Below are 25,599 nucleotides of genomic sequence, written 5' to 3'. Positions count from 1 at the left end.
ACCACTAGACTGTGTACTTAAAGCGTTTGATATAATGATTTTACCTATCATGTTGTATGGCTCTGAATTGTGGGGCCGTGGTAAAATTGATATACTTGAAACCGTACATATAAAAAATTTTAAACTGGCCCCGGGTCTCAGAATGTCTACACCAAATTACTTCTTATATGGTGAATTCGGAAGATATCCTATCAGTATCCATGTATCTAAAAGAATTATTAGTTATTGGCACAAACTTACCACGACCATGTCCCAATCCAAATTATCGCAGGTAATCTATAATCTCATGTCACTAGATAGTGTAGTAACTAATCATTCCCATCCTTGGCTTAAACGTGTTGAAAATATCTTAAGCTCATGCGGACTTAGCAATGTGTATATGTTCCCGAGTAATTTTAGTCGAACATGGTTGTTGAATATGGTAGAATGCAGTTTAAGAGATCTTTTTTTTCAAGAAAGGAGGAATAAAATAGAAATGAGCTCTAAGGGACAATATTATAAATATATTGAAACTCTACCCTCATTTGAAGCCTTTCTATTATTGCCCAAATATATTTATTTTCCATTATTAAAATTCAGAACGTCCAATCACTGGCTACCAATTGAAACCGGGAGCTGGAATAATATGCCAAGAGAAAATAGAACCTGTAAATTATGTGACTCCCCAGCAATTGATGAGATTCACTATATTTTTCGCTGTCCTGCCTTTAACGAATCTAGGAAAAAATTAATACCAACCAAATTATTGAAACACTCAAACATTGTATCGTATAAAATTTTGTTTACTTGTTTAGATTTTACTGTACAAAAAAACTTAGCAAAGTTTGTGAATGTTATCTCTTCTGCTATAACAACTGTTAGGTAACGGTCATGTCATATCATCAACTGATTTGTTATAATGTATTGTCATACTCTGCCGCCATTTCGACTGTCTGTAAAGATTGATATGTGTACCATGTACTCTCATACCACCATTGGTGGTCTTTGGAGAATAAATGAAGTTAAAGTTGAAGTTGAAGATCCGCAGTTGGACACCTCTAGCCGTAGCTGGTATGGGGTCAGGTGTTCAACTGTAGGACCATGATCACCAATAAATTGTTTAGAGCATGCGTATGAATTATGGGTTATCATGTGACGGCCAAAATCATCATCGTGGAAACATATTTTTTGTAGATTAAGAAACTATCACTATTACTTGCAAACACCTTTCACCCGATAGTATATTCACCTCAAAATAGTTAAAGGTGTATGTGAAAGATGTTTTTGAAGCAAGAGCTAGAAACACTCAAACACCGCCGTGTAGTTTTTCACTTGCAAGTACCTTTCAACTAAAGGCACATTTCCCTTCTAAAAATTAAAAGAATCTGTGAAAGAAGATTTTATCGACACGATTTAGTCTATCTTCGCGGTGAACCGAGAATGGAAGTGAGCTATAACATACCGACTTGAAACTTTACTACAACTCTATTGTACCAATACTGACATTCATAACAAATATCTGACTTAAACTGAATTGACAACATATTTACACTGGTTACGTAACGATCCGCGGCATACGTTAAGGGGCTCTTCGGGGAGTGACTGGCCCCCTTCATAGAGTATCCCAAAACGGTAGCGATATTTTGCGAACTAACTCCCAGTTATTGCTGTGGAGTTTCATTCCATACCTCCTTCTAACAAGACAGCGCGCTTGAGGTTTAACCTTGAACTACGAAGATAATGATCCAACACCACCGTACAGCACACGACTAATGAAGGTCTAATGTGAAAGAGACTGGTATACAATTCTTTAACAGTGAAACAGAAAGGGGAATATGTTGTCCTTCAGATAAATAGATAAATAGATAAATAGATAAATTAGATATAGAAACAAGTAGTTAAGAAGACCTATCACGAAACGTTAAAAAGATTATGCTGCCGTTGTCATAAACTTATGATCGCAACTGAATGTCATACTAATACAGAAGAATCCAAAAGATTATGCCCACAATGCCAAAGATTAGGCTATAATTTCATCGAAAATAAATATAATTTCTTTCTTACAGGTAATCTCTATTCAGCATTACGACTAGATTTCATCGATAAATATTTCTACACTAATCCATCATATGGAAAATTGATGCATATTACGTCTTCTAAATGCAAATATACTGTTACACAACTCTCTAAATATCGTTTCCACGCATATAAATTACGAAAGTCAGTAAATAGTCACTAGTGTAATTTCATAACATAACATTTCATTCATGTCATAACATATTCATGTATATTGGCATTGTGTATGTTCTGTGGGTCTGTGAAAGAGACTGGTATACAATTCTTTAACAGTGAAACAGAAAGGGGAATATGTTGTCCTTCAGTACAGCATAAGACAGAAAGGTGGAAAGGTGGATCTTTTTCACTGTGCGTTTATTTAAGAAATTATTTTACACCCTTAACTGGACAAATAAAGCGTGAGAGAACCAGTGAGGAGTGAGTGAGTGAGTTTAGTTTTACGCTGCACTCAGCAATATTCCAACTATATGGCGGCGGTCTCTAAATTATCGAGTCTAGACCAGACAATCCAGTGACCAACAACATGAGCATCGATCTGCGATGTCATCGAACCGATGACATGTATAAACAAGTCAGCGAGCCTGACCACCCGATCCCGTTAGTCGCCTCTTACGACAAGCACAGTCGCCTTTTATGGCAAGCATGGTTTGCTGAAGGCCTATTGTACTCCGGGACCTTCACGGCTCGCGAGAGAAAGAGAGTATTAGGAGTGGTGGTACTTGTGGTAGGAGCAATAGTAGTAGCTGCCATCTTGGTTAGGTACACACACCCGTGTCTCAATGTGAATTGCGTTACTCACGCGTTGGCCATCAGTCATAAATGTCTCCATGCGCGCTTCCTAGTGTCGGGTCGGCGCGACTGAATGCGTGACTTTTGACACATCGACATAGTCCATTGTTCGAGGCGATTTAATATGTCGTTCGCCAAGGGCAATAGTGTGACACTGTTTTTTTTTAAAGACAGTAGACATGGAGCATTAATACTGTTGTAAATCAAAGCTACGTTCACTGAAGCGTTTATGAATTCCTCACACAACAATTTGTGTACTCGTATTGTCGCTGTTTTTCTACCATTTGTAACGAGCATGATTTCATCCCAATTGCACGTTTCAAATACAATAAGTCCTATTCTTAGTAGAAAAGAAACTAGGTTTGTGCAATTTTTGTGAACTGTTTGTCTCATAAAACACTTAGTTGATATTCATATTGTTTGGATATGACGTAATACTTCTCAGCGGAAAACCAGTTTTCCAAGATTTATAACACATAATCAAAGGTTCATTGGCGAGGTCGGTCACCAGCAAAATTAGTACTACTGAAAACCAACTGTACAGGAGAGAGAGAGAGAGAGAGAGACAGAGAGAGAGAGAGAGACAGAGACAGACAGGCACACACAGAGAGAGAGAGAGAGAGAGAGAATCTCTGCAATATTTATCACCTGAACTAAGCTCCAGTCTGGGAAACAATGTGACAAAATTTAACCGGCCAAGAGTCGAAGGTAACATCTGTCAGAATAGACTTACTTGGACATTCTAAGTATATTATTCCTAATGGTATTATCTACAACTCTGAAATGATGATGGTTATGAGGTATTAACAATTAGATAAGGTAAACACTGTATACACAATAATCAGTGACTTCTAACCATGTATGTTACACCGAAAAGATCTTTGCTGTCATTGCTCGAGGTAATGTTGCAATGCATGTTTGTTACACAGATGTCAAAATACATGCAACCACAAACAAATTAGATTGTGTCATAGTTTTCGTTCTGCGTGGTTTCGGCAAAATAGCGGCGTTCGTTGAGATTTCATTCTTGATACAATCACCTGAACAAGACATATGTACATGTGCTGTAAATAATCCAACTTCACAACAAGTATTCACGTTAAAAGCAAACCCTTGACGGATTTGAACTTATTCCCTTCACTTTACAACTTACCTTCTGTTTGACGTAATCTTTTTGTGTCTTCATTTTTTACCAGTTCAAGACCCCGCAAACCCTAAAATATGGGTAATGTATATTATTATGTGTTTAATGTATAGGTCATATTTCAAAGTATAGTTTTGTAAGGACCACAATGCCTCACCACTTCACGTTGTCCATGACCTATCTTTACCAAGATTCATTATTTCTCGAGCTTTTCTGTGTTGGACATGACAGTTCACCTATCGTTCAGACGCGTCGCGGATCAGTTTCTAACTGTGATCCACAGACTAGCTTCGGTAAACTGTTCTGAAAGTTACTATTCTTTCCTCGTTGTTTGCGAATGAATCTGTTTTATGTGTATGTATTGAATGAAGTGATTAAAACATCACTCCACGAAACTTATACTGACAATTTGCAGCAGGTGTTGACTTTGTCCCAGAAAGAGGGGAAGATCACATTCTTCTGGTCGTAAACGTTCCCTTTTCGTTGCGTATTAAAAGACATCTGGGAGTATTTGTAAAGCCTAACTGGGCGACACTGGCACACCAAGCGGAGAAAGTTTGTCTCAACATCTATAAAATGCATTATCTGTCTGGAGGTCTATCAGTTAAAACTGCAATTAAGATGTTTGAGTCCATGTTTTAGTCCATATTACAAGTGTATTTTGCACTTGCCAATCAACGTAGGCAACGACGCTGTTCTTGGAGAAACTGGAAGACATCGATATTACACCACTGAATGTAATAAATACAGGCCAAAATTAATCTCAATGAAAACTGATCGTCTACCAGAGCTAATGTGTTTAGTGATATATACATTAGATGGAGCCTGCCGTTTACCTTGGGCAGCGTGTGAAAGGAACATTCTCTTCCAATATGGATTTGGCTTCGCCTGGATTATACAAGATGCAGGAAATCCACAAATATTCATCTCATAATTCAAACAGCTTATCGTGGACTGTGATCAAGAACGGCAGATTGAAAACATCTAAAAAAATCGAAAGTTGAACATAGTCAACTTTCAAGTCAGTACTAGATATAGAAACAAGTAGTTAAGAAGACCTATCACGAAACGTTAAAAAGATTATGCTGCCGTTGTCATAAACTTATGATCGCAACTGAATGTCATACTAATACAGAAGAATCCAAAAGATTATGCCCACAATGCCAAAGATTAGGCTATAATTTCATCGAAAATAAATATAATTTCTTTCTTACAGGTAATCTCTATTCAGCATTACGACTAGATTTCATCGATAAATATTTCTACACTAATCCATCATATGGAAAATTGATGCATATTACGTCTTCTAAATGCAAATATACTGTTACACAACTCTCTAAATATCGTTTCCACGCATATAAATTACGAAAGTCAGTAAATAGTCACTAGTGTAATTTCGTAACATAACATTTCATTCATGTCATAACATATTCATGTATATTGGCATTGTGTATGTTCTGTGGGTCTGTGACCTTAAACTTGGAAACGCAAATTCTACAACGATTTGAATTGAGTAATTGACCTTCCTTAAAAACAGCTTGTCAGAAAAAATGAGATTATTTAAGTGCGTGTAATATTCATTGCCTGACATTAAAGTCCTAATCAAGTGAACTGTATGCGTCAATCCCTAAGCGATTGGCAGTTCGTAATCTTGAATTAAATGTGTATAGATTATAGCCTCGTTAGTCGGTGAAACAAATAAATTATTAACAAACCATCATACTTTAAATCAAATGTCAACACGGCGTATGTGGGATGGATAAGTTTAAATGTCCATGACAAATGGCTGTCAATCCAGGTGCTAATTGTGACATCATCAGTTGTGATTGACAGCTGTCGCAGTCACGTGACAGCAACCTGCAAATAAGGACAAACCTGTCGAGGTGTTGTAGTCGTCACAATTTCTTCTTCACCTGGCAAGGACAGATGCTGTGACTGAGTACTTAGTTTGTTCTGAACGCCATCGTTTTTCCTGTCAATAATAAGCATGCCAACAGGTACGTGTTTTCTTTTTCTTACTGTGGTAGAAAGGTACAACTGATCAATTGTCCTACATAATTATAAGTCGTCTTAGACTGATCTTAATCAAACATTTTCGTTGTAACTCCATATTTCAGAGTTGTTCAGTATCTGTATCTGCTTAAACAAACATGTATATCCCCAGATGACACATATGCGTGTCTTCCCACCGGCGAGGATGAGGGCAGTGGGGCACGGGATGAAACGGCGCCGTCCCTCTTGGAACTCGCCAGAGACAACCCAGGTGCACAATGGCGGGCAAAGGCCAGGAAAAAGAAGTCAGTTGTATCTGTGAGGAGAAATAACATCTTGAAACGTTCGGTTTTAAAACTTAAGGATACCTGTTCCTTTTGCAAGTGCTCCAAGTCCTCGTGTTACAACTTTCTCCATTATATCTTCCCCTTTGTTCGACTGCTGAAGGGGTACAGTGGCCTGTACGACTTTCCCTGTGATATCATTGCGGGGCTTACTGTCGGGATAATGCACATCCCACAAGGTACGTCCTTTCAATTATGTGTTCAATGTACTTGCATTTGTACGTTCTACGCTGCCATGTCTCTCATAGATATCTATGTTAGTCAACATGATAGGGAAAATAGAAGAAAATAAACAACAAATATTATACCTGCCCCCTTCCTTTCACTGCAACCAGGCAAACGGATTTCTAAAACGGCTCTCTTTACTTGTAAGCAGCAGAAACATTTGCGCACCACTCATAAAACTTAAGAATAATCTACTGTTCGTAGTGTCCACTAAAGTACTGAATGCGCTACCAAGCTATTTGGTCATGACTGTGAGGCTTCATGTATCTGACACTCAGTATATTTCTGTACAGACTGATGTGAGTAGTGGGTGCTACCGGTATGGTTGAACAACATTCCATCACTGATGTTCAGTATTTTCATACTCTGTGTTACACGTACAATGGAGTATGCTTTAGCAGATACTTTCTGTCCTGAACGTTTTATAGTTAGACAAGGTCAATAGAGGAGATAGCATTTCGAAATCTTCTTGAAAAAGAAGTATGCATTTTGTCTACTAAAGCTCTTCTACTACTCTATCTCACTCCTCTCCTGATATATGTTTGGGAGAACACCATATTATTCACAAAGTAATATTCCAGCCGACATGACGTCTGATAATCCCTCAACAAATGACGCATAGCCACAATCACGAACAGTCCTGCTGACGAGCGACGATGTATCGTGCAGCAAACAATTTCAAGTGTCAAAATGATGTATTAGTACTATGGCTAGCGCACTAGGAAAACATGCCTGGAGGGAGTTTAACCTTCTTAAAGGAGTGAGGTTAAAACACGTTGACAAATCGGTTAAAAGAAAGAGCTATTAATAACGAATGGAAGTAGGACATGTTGCAGAAATATGTATACGTGAAATAAGTTATACCATGCCACGTCAAAACATCACAGAGCAGTTTTGGGCCTCCTTTTGCAAAACACTGAGATGATCGTAAGTCATTAAGGTAACCCTTGTGCAGTGTTAAAGAATGGCAGTAAGGAATAACGTTAGGTAAGGTTCTGGAGATTCTGTTCATTTGCGTTTTAGCTCTGAGCGTAATTTGATATATTAAACACATGCTTGTTAGTACTGTTTTCTTGTAGTAAGGACCAAAGATGCTTTACTCTGGGATATTTTGCTTCTCAAATATTGTTCTGGGAGGTTTATAATCCTCTCAGCTGACCTGCCATGCATATCACAACGCGCGTTTCCATCTGCCCAACGTCCACGTGTTCGTCATATCTTCCACCAGGTATGGCGTATGCCCTGCTGACCCAGCTGCCCCCGGTGTACGGCCTCTACACCTCCTTCTACCCGGTCATCATCTACTTTTTGTTTGGGTCTTCCAAACACATATCTGTTGGTGAGTAAACCATGTACCCTGCATGCAACGACAGCCATGGGCAGAATGTACAGGAGGCCAATATGGCTACATGGTTTGGGACAGTGAGGGCAGGGGAGTCGATGGGATCGAGTAAGAGATTCTCAAATCGTATGAAATGAAGAAGCAATAGTTCACTCAGTGGAAGCCAGACACTGTAGTAAATATATCTGACCGATTTCTCACAGAGTCTTCTGTGTTAACTGAAATGCCTGTATGTGGTGGATGCACCACCGGTGTCCATGACAGTCTTAACAACTAACCACTAATGCAAGTTCTTTTGCCTTTAAAAAGTACCCCGAATGATTTGGTGTTCGCCACCATAAGAAGGCGATGTAACAATATCGGAATACCTGGTGGTCGAGCCCCCCAAAAGGGAAGTTGAATTGCATTGTCGTGCAATTAACACCTCGTAATACCTCTACTGGTAAGTGATAACAGGTCAGCCATATCGATTTGTGTTAGAAAGATGGAAGCACCAGGTATTTCGATGTTAAGATTTTACAGTGTATGTAGGATAAGTAAATAATGTAGTGACTTGTAAAACGTCACTGCATGAATGGCTTTCCAGATGATTCAATTAGAACACGAAAGTCGAACTGTAAGTTGTTTCACAAATAAGCATTTATACGAGGCAAAGAAACTAGTAAAACATTTGTCACTAAGCTTTATCTCACGCCTGGAAATACTTGGTTTGCCGAGGAAATACCTATATGTTCTGTTTACGGGTGACATACTGTGGCCTTAAGACATCACAGTCCCGCCTGATTGATGGTCACTATTACCCACACGGTTTATAGTTAATCCGAAAGCACTGCGGAGGTTTAATTATCTCTTCTTCAGAGCACCCCTTTCATATTTATTTGCCCTGTACAAACAGCTCATTAGAAAGATTAACATGCCGCCAGACTGAACTGAACTTTTATTTTTCAGTGCCAGATGATTGTGGATTAGGGATTAATCGTGCTATTGTCTGGTAGTTATTGCTTTGTTGTGAGCTGCGATGGCTTTGTCAACAATGCGTTTATAAACAGCACTGACACCTACTCTACTTATCAAGCTGACTTGTTTTCTACTTACATGGGTCGACATAAGAAACACAAAAACAGAACCAATTTTCCAGTGGGCGTGTCGTGATAGAGTAAAAGTAATTAAACAGACGTTTCTATTTCCACTTATAATATTTCCACTAACAGTCAACAATGCTTACTACTGCCTTGTTAAAACAGGGACATTTGCCGTTGTCAGTCTGATGGTTGGAGCCGTGGTCGACAGAGGTTATGTCAGGTTTCGTCGAGATGAACTGCTTCATCCCAACAACAACATGTCCCTCATCCTTATGGAAGCCAATGTGACGTCACCGGTATACCAGAAGCACATGGAGGACTTGGAGGAAATCAAAGTGGCGTACGCCATGTCCGTCACATTTGCTGTAGGAATCATGCAGGTACACGTTCGTATTTGGTCCGTGTGTGAGTAGAATGTTGCTAAGGAACAGAATTCCACGAAACACCTAACCGACTTCATAATCACAGGCTACTGTAATCACCGCAAGGCATTAGGCGTGTTGGAGGTATACCGGATACCTCAGCTGGATCGGTTTCCAGACTATTTACCAATCATTAATTCAAGCAGCATTATCTTCTTGTTGATAAGCAATTTTCCTTCCCAGGTCCTTCTCGGCGTGCTCCGGCTTGGCTTCTTAACGACGTTTTTGTCTGACCCCCTTATCAGCGGCTTCACCACAGGCACTGCTATTCATGTGTTCTCCAGCCAGATCCAGTCTGCATTCGGGGTCACCATTGGCAGATACAACGGACCATTTAAGCTCATTTACGTTAGTGAACCACTTAACACAATACGTAATTTAACTGCTATCACGAATCCATTTGCCACCATTCCTGCTAGTTATTTAGTATTATTACTTTAAGCAACACATACATACCACATATGTTATAAGATATATTTTGTAATATTAATCGATACCCTGATCACGTTGTCAAAACGTTCGTTCTGATAACGAAACCCCGGATTTGATTGCCAACATGGGTACATTGTGTGAAGGTCTTTGCTGTGATAGCGCGGGATATTGTTGACATATTGCTCACAGAGATGTAATAACTATAACCTCATTCTTTGGGGAAAACGTCATGGCCGTGAGTCTAAAACAGGTTATTTGGAGACCAAGCTACTCTGTACAATGACCTTACTTTTTAAATGTTGTTTTCTTTGTCACCAGGCATACCGCGATTTCTTCGCCAACATCGATGAAATTAACTTTGTGACGATGACAGCTACTATCGTTGCTGTCTTAGCTATTATCTTCATCAAGGAGGGCATCAATAACAACAAGTCATGTCGGCCTAGGATGAAGGTTCCAATACCCATCGAGTTATTGGTGGTGAGCAGGCTTCAGAAATAGGAGTCCGTGAATGTCGCGAGAAGCATCTGAATACTTTTAAACTCTTCCACTCTGAAACCAGCGTTTCGAATGTCGTAAAACGATATATATCACTCTCTTTCACGTCGTATCAAAACCAACGTCCCGAAAAGGTATAAGAAAGTTTCAAGACAGCCTTAGTTTGTGACATTGGTCACTTTTCCTTTATGAACCAGCAGTTCGATTTTCATAAAACATAATTTCCACGTTTTTCTACTGCATTACTGCTCTACATCATTATGTTATTTGCAGATTTACCATTCACAGTTTCACCAACTACCCGTTTGTAACCAGCGTAAATTAATGTCGTCACAAAACCAGTACTACGAGCATTTCAAGTCTTCTCCCCTCTTGTAACCATATTACAGGATATAACTATAATAAACTAGACGTAGACCGCTAAGAGCATATCCACTACCCTCTTGTTCATTTCTTGCTGTTTTGTATATACTTAGAAAGGAGTTTTGGAGGAGGCTTCAAACCTGCCCTCTTTATCAGTCAAGTTGTACGAGTAGGATTTGCTGAGTCGTTATGTAAGTGAAAGATATGTAGTCAACATAATGCATTTGATGTGTTCGTTTGTCTGTTGCAGATCATAGGCGGTACGCTATTATCCTACTATCTCAACCTCAATTCGGAGTTTAACGTGGAGGTGGTGGGCGAACTTCCACGCGGGTAGGCTGCATTTCTCTGTTCAATGTTTTTAAAATCTATTGCATTCATTTTAATATGCAATTCTGCAAGGAATGTGTAAACGCTTAGCCAACCGTGACTCTTCTTTCGAATGTTTTGTCAGTACTACATGGCGCCCTATCCAACGTCGTCCATGTGTCAGTACTATTTGGCTTCCCATCAAACACTGTCCATGTGTCAGGACCGTTTGGCTTCCTATCAAACACTGTTCACGTGTCAGGACCATTTCGCTTCCCATCAAACATTGCCAATTGGTCAGTACCATTTGGCTTCCTACCAAACATTGCCCACGTGTTTGCATCATTTGGCTACCTATCAAACATTGCTCTTTTGTCTATCACTTGGTTCCCTATCAAACATTTCACTTTTGTCAGTACCACTTGGCACCCCATCATACATCGCCCTTGCGTTAGTACGAACTGGCTTCCTGTAGTACACTGTTCTGGGGCTGTGAACACTTTCCCATCATATATCGTCATTGTACCTCACCCATGCATCCTCATTGTGTTATTATCACCTTGATTTCCAACATGCATTGTCCTTGTGGATGTAAGACTTGGATTCCTATCTTACATTTATTTTCTGTCCCAGGTTGCCCAAACCAGACGTAACCAAACTGAGGTTTTTCCCGGAGCTTATCGGCGAGGCGTTTGCAATCTGTTTCACAGCTTTTGCAATTTCTTTCTCAATGGCTAAAATATTGGCTGATAAACATTTCTACGAAATAAACCCAAACCAGGTTTGTAATAGCAAATATGAACCCTTGTGCAACGTGTCACTATACATGTGTTTAGAAAAAGTCCTTTTCCGTTTCGGCGGCAAGTGTCTGATAAAATATCTTCTACATCATTGTATACCTAGACGAACAGGTTATATTCGTGACGACATATGCACCATACCCAGTTGGTTACAAGAATCCCTGACGACACATGTACTACATCCACTTGGCTACAAGTATTCATGGCGAAACATGCACCATATCCAGTTGGAATACATGTATTCTTGACTGCACATGTACCAGACCCACTTGGTTACCAACATACAGAGCCTGGTTGGCTTACTATTTTCTTACAAACTGTGTCTACTTGTTTCAGGAACTGGTGGCACATGGAATGTGTAATATGCTTGGGCCTATCTGCTCCGCATTCTGCAGCTCTGCATCATTGTCCCGGAGTATGGTGCAGGAGAACGTGGGCGGGAAGACACAGGTAAAACAAAACACTTGACCATCATAGAAAAGACGGATTACGAAAATACATTAACATAACATACTGGTTGGCCGCCGTCTTGTATATAAATTTCGATATTGATTACCACTGTTTCGTATCTAATCTATTTCCTTACGTGATGTGTCTTTCGGATTGTTAGAATACGTGAAGTTCATTCAAACCTTCAATATATCGTTCAATCTGAATCAGTTGTGTATCCATAGGAGAATTCAAACATATACTTAACAGGGCATTAATCGTGATCTGGATATTTGTCTCACGTTTATGCTATCGTTTGATATTTGGTCTCTGTTTTCAGATTTCAAGCTTAGTGTCTGGGGGCCTCGTCATAATAGTTCTCCTTTCTATGGGACCTCTCTTTAAGGCATTGCCTAACGTAAGTAGACTGTTCATGCATGTGTTGTCGAGTTGATACCGCACCTCTTCAGAATAATCTGCTTCACCAGACCCCGTTATTTTCTCGTTTCAGTGTATTTTGGCAGCCATAATTCTGGTGTCTCTGAAAGGATTGTTCACACAGATCATTGAGGCCAGAAGACTTTGGAAAGTTTCCAAAATAGATTTCGTACGTACAGAATATATGCTACGCAAACCAATAAGGGAACCAAAATCTTAGATTGCATTTATGTTTGATGTGTACATGTACAATGCAGTGGCATTGCACCAGAACACAACGTCTAATCATAATAGAACATCACATCTGCTTCCGCTTTCCGCATGGAATAAGACAAATATTGATGAATCTGAGCATCCAAGCATAAAAAGGACAATATCGATAGGGAAACTTATCAGAATGTTTTGCAAAGTCAAACAGTGTCATTTTCATAATATCGGAGAATGGTACTGTCAAACAGGTGGGTTTACAATGAGACTGGGTGGAAGCAGAGGTAAGCAGAATGCCGAGGCCTCGAGTTTTAACCATTTTCTGTAGTTTTTGTGAATGAACATTGACTGACCACGAAATGTGTAGTTCAGATACCCATAATTATCGCCTGAAATGTGAACAGCAAGATGGCGATGCCAGTCCACAAAGTGCTCAGATCGTCACAGATGATTTCCGACATGACACCTTCGGCCACATGACTCGGCTAAGAATAGCTCGGGCACGAGGAATGACGGGCAATGTCCGGGAATATGTACACGTTGCTTATCGGTATCACGGTTTCGTGGATGGATCGCATGGGCAAAACAGTTATTGTTTTGCATACCCGAGATTAATTTTACACAAACTTTGTGTCCTCATGTCTGTCACATTTTCGGTTAATTACGTTTTTATCACTATTATAATTTTACAAAAGTTTCACAGATTTTGTAGATTTTGGAAAACATTGCAAGACAATTTGACAAGCAGTTCTTTGTTTGATGATTGCAGACGGTGTGGCTTGTGGTGTTTGTCGCCACGGTGTTGTTGGACGTGGACCTTGGGCTGCTTGTTGGGCTAGTTTACAACCTTGTTCCTGTGCTGCTCAGAACACAGAGGCAAGTGCACGACTTCTTGCGAAACATAACGTGAATGACAGATGATGTATATTGAAAGCTCATGTGGAATTTATGTGACTGTTCTTCAGAAATCAGCAGTGTACAATGTCATACACGGTGATTTGAGTATGAATCTGATTCTGGTGCTGCAGGGCCTATTCCTGTCTTCTGGGTAACCTGGCTGGAACCGAGGCCTATGTGGACAAGAAGGTGTACCCAGGTGTAAGTATGTGTACATTAAACGTGATGATCTTGACTGCTGTTGCTGGAAGTTTTATGAGAAAGGGTCTGTGACCCTGCATTACTAAATGAAGTAATTCTGTAACTTTAACACCACTTTACACTGACGGAACTGTGTTTTCCCAACATAATTTTCCTTTTCAGTAGAACAAATTTATGAAAAAACGTGTGTCGATACGTGACTCGGTGCGACATGTAAAAACATGAGATATATTAGGGCTAAATGATAAATCTATATTCAGGCCAAAGAAATACCAGGTATAAAGATCTTCCGATTCGAGGCACCGCTGTATTTCGCCAACATGGAACATTTCCGCCGCCAGCTGATCAAGGAAACCGGTCTGGACCCTCAGGAGTTGAGGAGGAAGAAGGACAGGTTGAAAGAGGCCGATGTCATTCTCCGACACCACCAGGTACCCTCGTGTCTCTGTATACCGCCGCTGAAACGATACAACACACTCTTTACATCAACAGTGAAATCATCAGCTATACAATAAGTGGCACCATCAGCTACACACAATACACTACAAGTGACACCATTAGCTACACACAATACACTACAAGTGACACCATTAGCTACACACAATACACTTCAAGTGACACCATCAGCTATATACAATACACTACAAGTGACACATCAGCTACACACAATACACTACAAGTGACACCATCAGTTATACACAATACACTACAAGTGACACATCAGCTACACACAATAAACTACAAGTGACACCATCAGCTATACACAATACACAAGTGACACCATCAGCTATACACAATACACTACAAGTGACACATCAACAATACACAATACACTGCAGGTGACACAATCAGCTATATACAATACACTACAAGTGACATCATCAACTATATACAATACACTACAAGTGACATCATCAACTATATACAATACACTACAAGTGACATCATCAACTATATACAATACACTACAAGTGACACCAGCTACACACAATACACTACAAGTGACACCATCAGCTACACACAATACACTACAAGTGATATCATCAACTATATACAATACACTACAAGTGACACCAGCTACACACAATACACTACAAGTGACACCATCAGCTACACACAATACACATGAATGATTTCACTCCATATCTGAGATGACGACGTAAGAATCATAAAGTAAAAGAGATGCAATTCATTGTATTACAGGTATGTTTGGACGCTCAAAAGAGTTGGCCTGAAGCACCATGTACAGGGCTGGGTCATGAGAAGACTACATCTTACATGACCAAAGAAGAACTGAAAGAGGAGATTCATGCCGTCGTCATTGATGGCTCAACCATACAGTACATCGACTCCGTAACTGTGAAGGTTTTGTATGAGGTAATCCATAGAACATGTCCAATAAATATCGATACATTATTGAAAGATTTCGAAACACTGGATATATACTAGGCACACAAAGAAATTGTGCATTGTCAAAATATTATCCCAGGTGATAAGTACGATAACAATGTCAACGGTACATATAAACTTTAATGGAGGTATCATGAGACCAAGTCGGGAGAATTTCAATTGAAATGTCAATCACAACGACGTCAGGAGTCCACAAGCGGGACAGAGGCCAAACGACCATGTCACAAGCTCAATGACGGGTATGTCCACCACTGGCATTGAAATCAGCAGTGCACCGACGACGCATGGAGCCTATCAAACGTGCAAAGAAGGCTTGTGGGATGTCATGCCAGATTCTCTCAAAATCTAGCTATAGGACGTATAGCGGGATGTCGTGGTCTGATTCCGTGATGACGTAAACGTTGTCGAACTGTATTGGGGGAATACGGCAAAGTTAAGGGATGGTTCGGGCAGTCATCACTGCAGTCTGAAACCTGTGGCGAAGATGGATCACACTTATCCGTCTGTCTTGTATTGGCGCTGCTGTTACACGTGGACGTCGAGAACGTGGCCTACTGATAACGTCATTTGTGTTCTGGTAGCGTCTCACAAGTGCAGAAATGATGTTCTGGTCGCAGTGTAAACATGAAGCCACTTGTTGTTGAAACATTCTACCACCGACACTCCCAATGGCCCCATGACGTGCAGAGGTTAGCCTTGACATGCTAAGCGTTTCAATTGCCGTTTAATTTTTTGAACGATCGCAGGGGCAGGAGCTGAGCTTTCCAGTTTTGTGAGGCATTCATTTGCTCAAGTTTCTCCTTCCCGGAATGCACATGCAACAACAAATTGCACGGCTCAAGGACGAAACAATTGACGTCACGAAACGTGGCACGTGCAGGCACGTTGGATACATGTCACTAATTTCTGAGTTTAAATCCTTACGTGTCTACACAGGTTTGATAAATTTAGATTTTAAATTTTTGTATTCACAGTTTCTGTATGTGCCGAGCATACTAATAAATGTTCAATAAACAGATAAAGTACAGTGTTTGGAAACAGTCCATCATCACAGTGTTGATAATGATCAAAATATCTTAAATATATTCAAATAATGAATATTTTGTTGATAGTATTTAGTCGTATTTTTTCTGTGACAACTGCTAAACCGAATGTAAATGTAATGTAAATATTTGCTCAGAAAAATTACCATTTTAAGACGTAAAATCGACACATTCGGTTGTGATGACTTGCTATAATCATATATACAAATTTCAAATGACTGATTTCAGATTGTCCAGTCCTACAAAGACGTCGACATAGACATCTATCTTGGAGAATGTAAAGGTACGTCCCAGTAAATTTGTGGCTTTGAACAAATATGTCACTTGCCATTTATTGTTTGCAAATATATAGTTTCACAAATGGTACGAATATGCTAACAGATAAATACCACATAAATGTTTTCTTCTTTGAGTGACAGTTTAGAAGTTAGAACGTAGAATACTGGCAATCTTTATGGATAATAACATCAACATAAATGTTTCTCAATCTAGATACAGTCCGCTCGATGTTGGATAAGTCCGGTTTCTACACAAACATTCACCGCCGTCATGTTTGTGCAACAATACATCACGCCGTCATGTGTGCCCAGAGGTCCAAATCAGTTTCATTGGATGTGAGTATACTCTTAAACTGTCTCTTCTGGTCAGTGCATGACAAATACAATTTACAGGAGGACATCATTTCGATTGGGAAGAAAAACAAACACATGCATCCACTCACGCACATTTAATTGACACCATGTGTGTATGTTTCAGACTCTGGGTAGCTATGGCAGTGACTACATACTAGCAGAGGGCGACTTCGTTCAGGTGGACCTCCCCGATGATGATGTCGCCAGTCATGATATTACTGTAAGTAGATGAGATGAAAACCAGAGTGCACGTCAACTCCGTTAGTCCATAACACTGACGAAAATGGTGAGGACACCGATGGTTAACTTTACCTACTCTTTCCTCTTTCAGCTGTGATCACGTGCTGTTCCAGGAGCTGGCCAGTGAGGAAGTGCTATACTTATTACAGCCCCTCTGGTGTCTGTATATACTGTAGTCTGAATAAACCGTTTTTATCGAAGTAGTTTTGATGTCTTGTTTTTAAACCAGACATGTTTAAAGCATCAAAGAAGGTGAAAATGGAGCGTTAGGCTTAATATTGATTTATCCGATTTGCTTCAGCGTAAAATATTACTGATGTTGCTTTACTACCGTTTGTTGTAAATGGACTGAAATAGAAAAAAATATCAGCCATGTTTTATGACCTCATGAAACAACTTCGTGAACTCATTGGTCATAAACTAGTCTAGAAGCATGACCTCATTTCAGAGGGAGCAATGGCTTTGGAGAACATAGTCTCGGTTCTTCTGTGGTGGTGACTCAAATAAACACCTGGCTGACACCCCCGTGGTAATCGGGTCTGGAGCGACTCACACTGACTGAGGGGTTAATGACCACTGACCCCGTGGGATGACACACCCAGCTTGACACCATGGCATTACACAATGACATCATGACACAACGCCAGTATCGAAGAAGAAGAAGAAGAAGAAGAAGTTTATTCTCATAAATCACACGAAGTGACACAGAGAACATACAGATGATTTACAATATGTACAGTATGGTTTGTGCAAGTCAACACTAAAAAGAGAATTACAATTTTGCACATGGCAGTCTCATTTGTACAGACATAAACCTTCCTTGATGTATTTAGCTAATTTCAAAGTGAGTGGTTTATAATGTGATTTCATTATTGAGATGAATTTATCTAATGAAGGATTATTACAGAAGTACCTAGGCAGATATTTATTTCTTAGCGTTGCTAGACCTGAGCATATTAGAAGGAAGTGGTATTCGTCGCCCACTGCATCATTACATAGTGTGCATTTCCTATCAGAAACAGCGATACTTGTCCATCTTCCAGTTTCTATAGGTAATCTGTGGTTAGCTGTCCTGAAGCGTGTATACCATATTCTAAGATTTGGAGGCAGTTCCAGAAGATTGGGATTTAGATTAGGTACTTCTTTATAAAGAATGTAATATTTGCCTTTTGAGGAAGCATTTGCTGTTGCATTCCATGACTGATAAAACTGATCAATGAGAACCCGTTTAACATTAGTTTTTAAAACATTTGGAGAAACAATAGACTGTGACATCCATACATGGTAAAAGCCAGTATCTCGTAAGATATTTTCTATTGCCGAAAGTAAGTTAAACGTATAATTAGGACAGGCTGACTTCAGGTTATACATGAGAGAGTATATTTTGGATGACAGTTTGTGTGGGAGTACTAGCATTTTACACCAATGAGAAAGCATTCGGATTTTTATAGAGATATCTAGCGGGTATCGGCCCAGCTCGCCGTATACCATGTAATCAGGAGTTGTCATTTTAACCTTAAGAATGTATTTACAAAACTTTAGATGGAGACGTTCTATGAGCTGTGTATTTTCGTATCCCCATACTTCTGAGGCATACAGTAATATGGGTTGTACAATTTGGTCAAACATTTTTAACTGGCAGTCTAGTAGCATATCTAACATTCTTATTTTTCGCAATACTGCATACATGGCTCTGGAAGCTTGAGCATGAAGTCGTTTAATACCTTTACAAAAACGTCCATTATTGTTAAACAAAATACCAAGATAAATGTATTCTTTTACAACCTCAATATGTTCATCATCAAGTTTGAAGAGGTGACATTTTTTACAACTTCCTTTGGAAAATATTACAGCCTTAGTTTTTGATATATTAACATTCAGTTTCCATGTTTTGCAGTATTCTGAGAAAATATTTAATGCATGCTGAAGATCATCACTTGATTCTGCAAGTATTACAGTATCATCTGCGTACAACAGGAGAAACAACTTAATGTACGAACCGATATGATCTTCAAACATACTCCGAGTTGACTTCAGACCAGTAAAGTTGTGTTCAGCAAAGAAAGATTCTAGGTCATTCAAATACAGAGCAAACAGAAATGGTGACAAATTTTCACCCTGTCTCACACCAATATCACAGGAAAAGAAAGGGGATTCGATTCCATCAAATACAATACAGGATTTTATGTTTTGATACATGTTGCGGATAACTCGAAAACATTTTCCATCAATATTATTTCTAATTAATTTTAGCCAGAGACCATAGCGCCAGACAGTATCAAATGCTTTACGAAAGTCGATGAAAACACAAAACAGTTTCTTCCTCATATTTTGATATATCTCTATCAGAGCTTTAAGAATGTATATATTATCTATTGTGGAATAAGATTTCCGAAAGCCAGCTTGTGATTCACTTATCAAATTCGCATTGTCTGAAAACTTTTGTAGGCGCTTGGATAGGATTGCCGTGAACAACTTGCCTAAGCAACTAACAATGGATATCCCCCTGTAGTTATTGGGGTCGGCTTGGCTACCCTTGCTTTTATAAATGGGCTTTATGTAACCGTCTGACCAAGCTTGAGGAAAAACTCCAGGATCTAGCACCAGGTTAAACAATTTAACATAGGCTGGTAGCATTACATCAGCAGAGGCTTTGATATATTCATTACGTACATTGTCTAAACCACAGGCTTTGTTGTTTCTTAAATCTTTAATACATGCCGTAATCTCAGCTTCAGTGATCCGGCTGTCTAACACAGCTATCTCAACTGAAAACGCATCACTCATTTCTATATTATCGTTATGGACATCGGTATTCAGGTTTTTAAAATGGTTAAATAATGTGTCGATTTTAATTTCACATGGCTGATCTGCGCTTTTACCAAATGATTTCAGGATACCCCAAAATGTTTTAGGGTCACTGCTTTTTGTCTCACGCAACCGCTGTATACATTTGTTTTTGAATAATTTGTAAGACTTTCTTATAGTTTTTCTGTAGAATTTACTGGCCGAAACGAATAGCTTTCTTTCAACATTGCCTTTATGTAACCCATATAATCTTTTGCGCTTATGGTAATTCTTTCGGGCCAGTTTACATGTTTTATCAAACCATGGTTTTTGATTTGATTTACGTCCTTTTTGGGTACTTTTACACCCAAATGTATTCTTGGCTGCGTCAACAAGTGCTTGTGACATGACATTCGTAATTCCATTTATACAATCTGATACATTACTAGAATCGATAGAGTCAATTAGCTTATCGATTTCATGCAATACATTACTATCAAGCTGGTTTACATAAACGTCACATTTACAGGATTCCCATGGATTCATTTTTATACGTGTAGTACCCTTTTCACTTACTTGTGTAGGATTACATACCTTCACCTCACATCTTAACTTGATTGAAAGAGCACAGTGAACATCTGATAATATTCCATCAAAATCACATATTTCAAAATCCTCTATATGAGGAAAGATTTCGGCCGTGGCAACACAGTAGTCAACAACACTGGCATTCTTGCAAGTATGTTTTCCGATATCCTTGTCTCTGCCAACTCTCCCATTAACAATATACACACCATTGTTTTTACACACATCCAAGAGCTTATAACCATATGAGTTTACAATTTTGTCCATGCTATGTCTCTCAGTGTTGATATTATTTGCACTTAGTATTTCAACTTTAGAGTACAATAGGGATTCGTCAATTTGGTCATTATCCCTAAAAAAGTCATCAATAACTGTATAATCAGGTAAGTCCTTTGTGCGAGCATTAAAATCACCAGTTATGCACACATAGTTGGTAAGTGTAGACATACTAACAATATCAAATTCGAGTTGCGTAAAGTGTTCTTTATCTGCATATTTACTGTTTTCAGGCGGCATGTAAACACATCCTATGATTAAATCAGATGGGAGTTTGAGATAAGTCTTTGAAATTTTACACCATAAGGATATACCATTTGTCCTTGGGATCACAGATATATAATCTCTCAGTATCGAGTTGCGTAAAGTGTTCTTTATCTGCATATTTACTGTTTTCAGGCGGCATGTAAACACATCCTATGATTAAATCAGATGGGAGTTTGAGATATGTCTTTGAAATTTTACACCATAAGGATATACCATTTGTCCTTGGGATCACAGATATATAGTCTCTCAGTATCAGCATAGAGCACACTAAGGCTCAGGCTGACTAAGGCTGACTGAGGGGTTAGTGGCCGTGTACACCATAAGAAGCGGATCGAGTGTGACATCATAGCATCACAACATGACATTACACTGGTTTCAAGACAAACAATGGAGTGTACTCTCAGCAGTATGTCAGAGTGAGTGAGTGAGTGAGTTTAGTTTTACGCCGCACCCAGCAATATTCCAGCTATATGGCGGCGGTCTGTAAATAATCGAGTCTGAACCAGACAATCCAGTGATCAACAACATGAGCATCTATCTGCGAAATTGGGAACCAATGACATGTGTCAACCAAGTCAGCGAACCTGACCACCCGATCTCGTTAGTCACCTCTTACGACAAGCTGAGTCGCCTTTTATGGCAAGAATGGGTTGCTGAAGGCCTATTCTACCCCGGGACCTTCACGGGTTCAGCAGTATGTCAGATACCAATAGTGAAGACAACATGATACGAAGACAAAAACACATAGAATATAAACTTACTGTTAGGCAACATTCCATACGATCCAAGAGTATCCTGTCTGGAACTTCTAACACATACTACAAAAAAAAGTATGGGAACACCCTAAAATTTGATCATCATACATATACTTAAACTTTGTGAGGTCATTTATACTTTAAGGTCAATGCAACTTTTTGTGTACTTAATGGGCATTTTAAAAGAATGTTAGTACACGCAGTGAAGCAACTGATTCAATATTTGATGAGTTTCAGTCAAATGAAACATTGTGAAAAACAGTGAAAAACAAGCACCTAGCTGAAACACTCCAGCACAGTGTTTGCCCAAACACTACAGCCTGCTTTCCATGAGTTTATGGCACCGTTTCCTGTAAAAGAATGTACAGACAGTATTGTTATGTTCTAAACCCTTGAGACCAATTCACAATTGCCAGGACCCAATTGCTACAAGCTGCATGGATGGTTTGTCTTCCACATGCACTAGTTGTTGTGTTTGGGCATTTGAATCAACCATGGTGCTGGAGTGTTTCAGTTTTGTTTTTCACTGTTTTTGACAATGTTTCATGATACTCGAATTCCATATGTTTGTGACTGAGTGAAAATCAACCAGCAAGACACATAAGACTGATATATACTTCCATGTAAGTAGCTGGTGTCCTCCCATACCAGATTAACAGATTGTAGGCAGTATGGGAATGGAAGAGTCCAACTTGAGACATGTAAGGGGTCTATCACATCAAGTCTTTTAAAGGCATTTAGAAGTGAAATACATAAGAATGAAGATTTTATGGATATCAACTTCTTTATAATGAGAACACGACGTTTCAGAATTACTCATTCCTCAGGTGAAGGAGAATGGGGTACAGAGCTATATTTATATATGTACAGGTAAAACAATAACAAAGTAACAAGTGGAAAGAATTAACGAAAGCTGGAAGCCAGTATAATCAAGCACTGATAGGAAGCCGATAGTTATGAAAACAATGATGGAAGCCTATGGTAATACATTACAGATGATAGTTTACATAACACAGATAGGGGATAAGGACGATGTACATGATTGGGGATAAGGATGGAAGCCAATGGTGATACATTACGCATGATTGGATGATGTTTACATAACACATGATTGGGGATTAAGGATGATGTACATGATTTACATGAGGGTTGATGATGTGCTAAACACAAGGATGTACACAGGTAGATTGGCTATACATTGGCTCACAGTTGTGTAAACACTAATGAATTACATAGATAGAATGTACACAGATAGATAAGATTAATTTATCAAAAAGTCCCAGGCACTTGGTATGTACACTCCTTGGTCATGGTTGATTGCTGGTTTCTGTCTCCGGATCTCGATGGCCTCTTGTAGTTTCCTTTGGCGGCAATTGTTGTTGTTGGTAGATAGTATCCTAGTGTCCTCCCATCGAATTGAATGTCCAGGGTTCTTGAGAATGTGTCTGAACACATCTCTGAACACATTCTCAAGAATCCTGGCTTCCATCCATATCCCCAATATGTAGGGGCTAGGAGGGTGGCTGTGGTCTGGTCCGATCTTCACTAGTCGATCCTCTACGGTCTGTATGGCATCCTGACTCGCAGCAATGCCAATATGTTGTGTCAGCCTTGGTTCTGTTGATCCGCCGTGGTATGCATGTCGTCCGCCGCATTGATGAATGATACAGCTACTGCCGCGTTTGCCATCTTGAGCAATGACTGACAGTGTGTCGGAACCATTTATTTATATATAGAAATATATCCTTCTCAACGCAAGCTAAACTTCTCAAGTGTATTTCTTTCTGTTTCGACTCTAAACATATGTTGTATTGCAAAACTCAGTAGGAACAATAACAGTAGGAAGTTCTCTACTCAAGTATTTATCTTTTTAAGCTGTGAAGGCATAACAGCATCTCACTGCACTGAGTGTTGTTATAATTATCATATGCCCCTACTCCAGCACCCCCGTCGTATCAAAAAGACTCTCCCTAAGAAGTAATATGCTCCAGTGACTGCACCCTGTAGATGGTCTGGGCACTGAGCTAATTAGACAGTATGAGATTTTCTTAGTCTGAAAATTAGGCGGTACGGGTATACTCAAAGTAGTTTGTGTTGTCCCGCCTACCACAAGTGCAGTGCAAGCAGAGAAGCCTGATCTGGTGACCCACTATGGTGGAGTGCATGGGAGGGAAGAGAGGCGGGTAAGTGTGCAAGGGTCTATTGAGTGCATTAGGGTGTTCTCATACTTCTCATAAACAACCCATTTTAATATACACATGAGCATTAATTAAGAACCACCCATTTTCATGCTATAAGGTTGTGTTTAACACAACACACAGGCCATTCATGATAAGGAAAACAAACATGGTTATAATTTCGTTTACTGAACCATCTAAAGTGTCAATCCATCAACTACCAACACTGCTGCTACTTTCGGCTGTAATTTATTGACCGTCATATTGGGTCACTAAAACGTTATCAATAATCATGTCCAAAACTATGGTCACACAGACAATGTTTGTGGTCCAACGTGTACAAAGTTCTCAAAAAAACCCGTTCACTGTTCAGTCCTAAGTCAGCAGTAATGGTGACATCCTTGCACGGGTAACTGCTGCGACACTCCTCCCCATGCCTCCCCATTCGTAATGTAGAACCTGGACTAATTCCTGTAGATTTTGAACAGGTGGATCCTTTAATTGAACTTGACGCCCAAGATGGTCCCATAAATGCTCAGTTGGGTTGTGATCAGAGCTTCTCGCCAATGTAATCTGTCGACTGCGTTGTTCTGCAAGTATGCGATAACAGCTCTGGAACGATGGGGCTTGGCATTATCGTCCATAAATACTGACCGACTGGTCGAGGGCGTGGTTATCAAAATGTGGGACAACAGCAGCTTCCAGTACTTCCTGTTGGTATCTCTGATCATTGAGTGTCCCTTGAATGGTGATAGGATTCAGCTTACAGTCATAGGAGATACACCCAAACACCATTACAGAGCCACCAAAGGGTTCAGCTGCACGCATCATCTTCTGTTGATAAGAGTCATAACTCTTCCAAAATCGCCAATGGCCATCAGTAACACGAAGAAGAAAACGGCTCTCATTGGACCAATGGATCCTGCGACATGTCCTCAGATGGTGGTTTTGCCGTTGATTACACCACGCCAAACGTTGAGCCTTGTGTCTGTCAGTGAGTAAGGGACGTCTGGTTGGACGACATGTACTAAGTCCAGCAGACCTGAGCCTCCTTCGGATGGTGCTGGTTGAGAGACGAACGCCCACTCTTCATTGTTCTCTGGGATCTTTGTCACTGGTCATGGGCCTGTGTCTTACTAGGCAAACTAGGGAACGTTCCGGGAGTGGTCTTTCTCGACTTTCCTGATCGTGGACGATCTTTGACGTAACCAGTGGCCGCATGTTACCTTACAAGGCGACTATGACAGCGTGATTGATATTCAATCTGGACCCAGTGCTGCGACAGGACAAACCAGCTTCATGAATACCAGTAATCTGCCATCTGGTATTTTCAGAAGGCCTAAGCCTCGACATGTCCGAAAACGTTCAAAATCAGCTCTGTTCACTTACAGATGCGTCGATAAGAAAGCAATGAGAATACTTCATTTCACCTTTTTTATACCCTCAATCGCTTGTACC

At 39.8% G+C, this 25,599-nt stretch overlaps 2 protein-coding genes across 2 annotated transcripts; one reads left to right on the top strand and one right to left on the bottom strand.

Moving 5' to 3' along the window:
- The first annotated feature begins 5,882 nt into the window (after positions 1–5,882).
- On the top strand, positions 5,883–17,494 carry LOC137296356 (prestin-like). The gene is made up of 19 exons (XM_067828139.1): positions 5,883–5,985; positions 6,153–6,503; positions 7,778–7,888; positions 9,136–9,353; positions 9,579–9,743; positions 10,146–10,307; positions 10,939–11,021; positions 11,631–11,778; positions 12,134–12,247; positions 12,567–12,644; positions 12,738–12,833; positions 13,641–13,747; positions 13,900–13,969; positions 14,230–14,400; positions 15,173–15,346; positions 16,651–16,705; positions 16,915–17,036; positions 17,179–17,274; positions 17,386–17,494. The coding sequence occupies exons 1-19, from the start codon at positions 5,976–5,978 to the stop codon at positions 17,389–17,391; spliced, it is 2,337 nt and encodes a 778-aa protein (XP_067684240.1). The 5' UTR covers positions 5,883–5,975; the 3' UTR covers positions 17,392–17,494.
- A 595-nt stretch (positions 17,495–18,089) lies between these two features.
- LOC137296412 (uncharacterized) lies at positions 18,090–19,493 on the bottom strand. Its single transcript, XM_067828208.1, has one exon. It carries the CDS (start codon positions 19,491–19,493, stop codon positions 18,090–18,092), a length of 1,404 nt encoding a protein of 467 aa, XP_067684309.1.
- Between the last annotated feature and the right edge of the window lie 6,106 nt (positions 19,494–25,599).

This window comes from Haliotis asinina, chromosome 9, assembly GCF_037392515.1.
Source record: "Haliotis asinina isolate JCU_RB_2024 chromosome 9, JCU_Hal_asi_v2, whole genome shotgun sequence".
Classification (NCBI taxonomy): domain Eukaryota; kingdom Metazoa; phylum Mollusca; class Gastropoda; order Lepetellida; family Haliotidae; genus Haliotis; species Haliotis asinina.
This window is presented reverse-complemented; position numbering and strand designations above follow the sequence as displayed.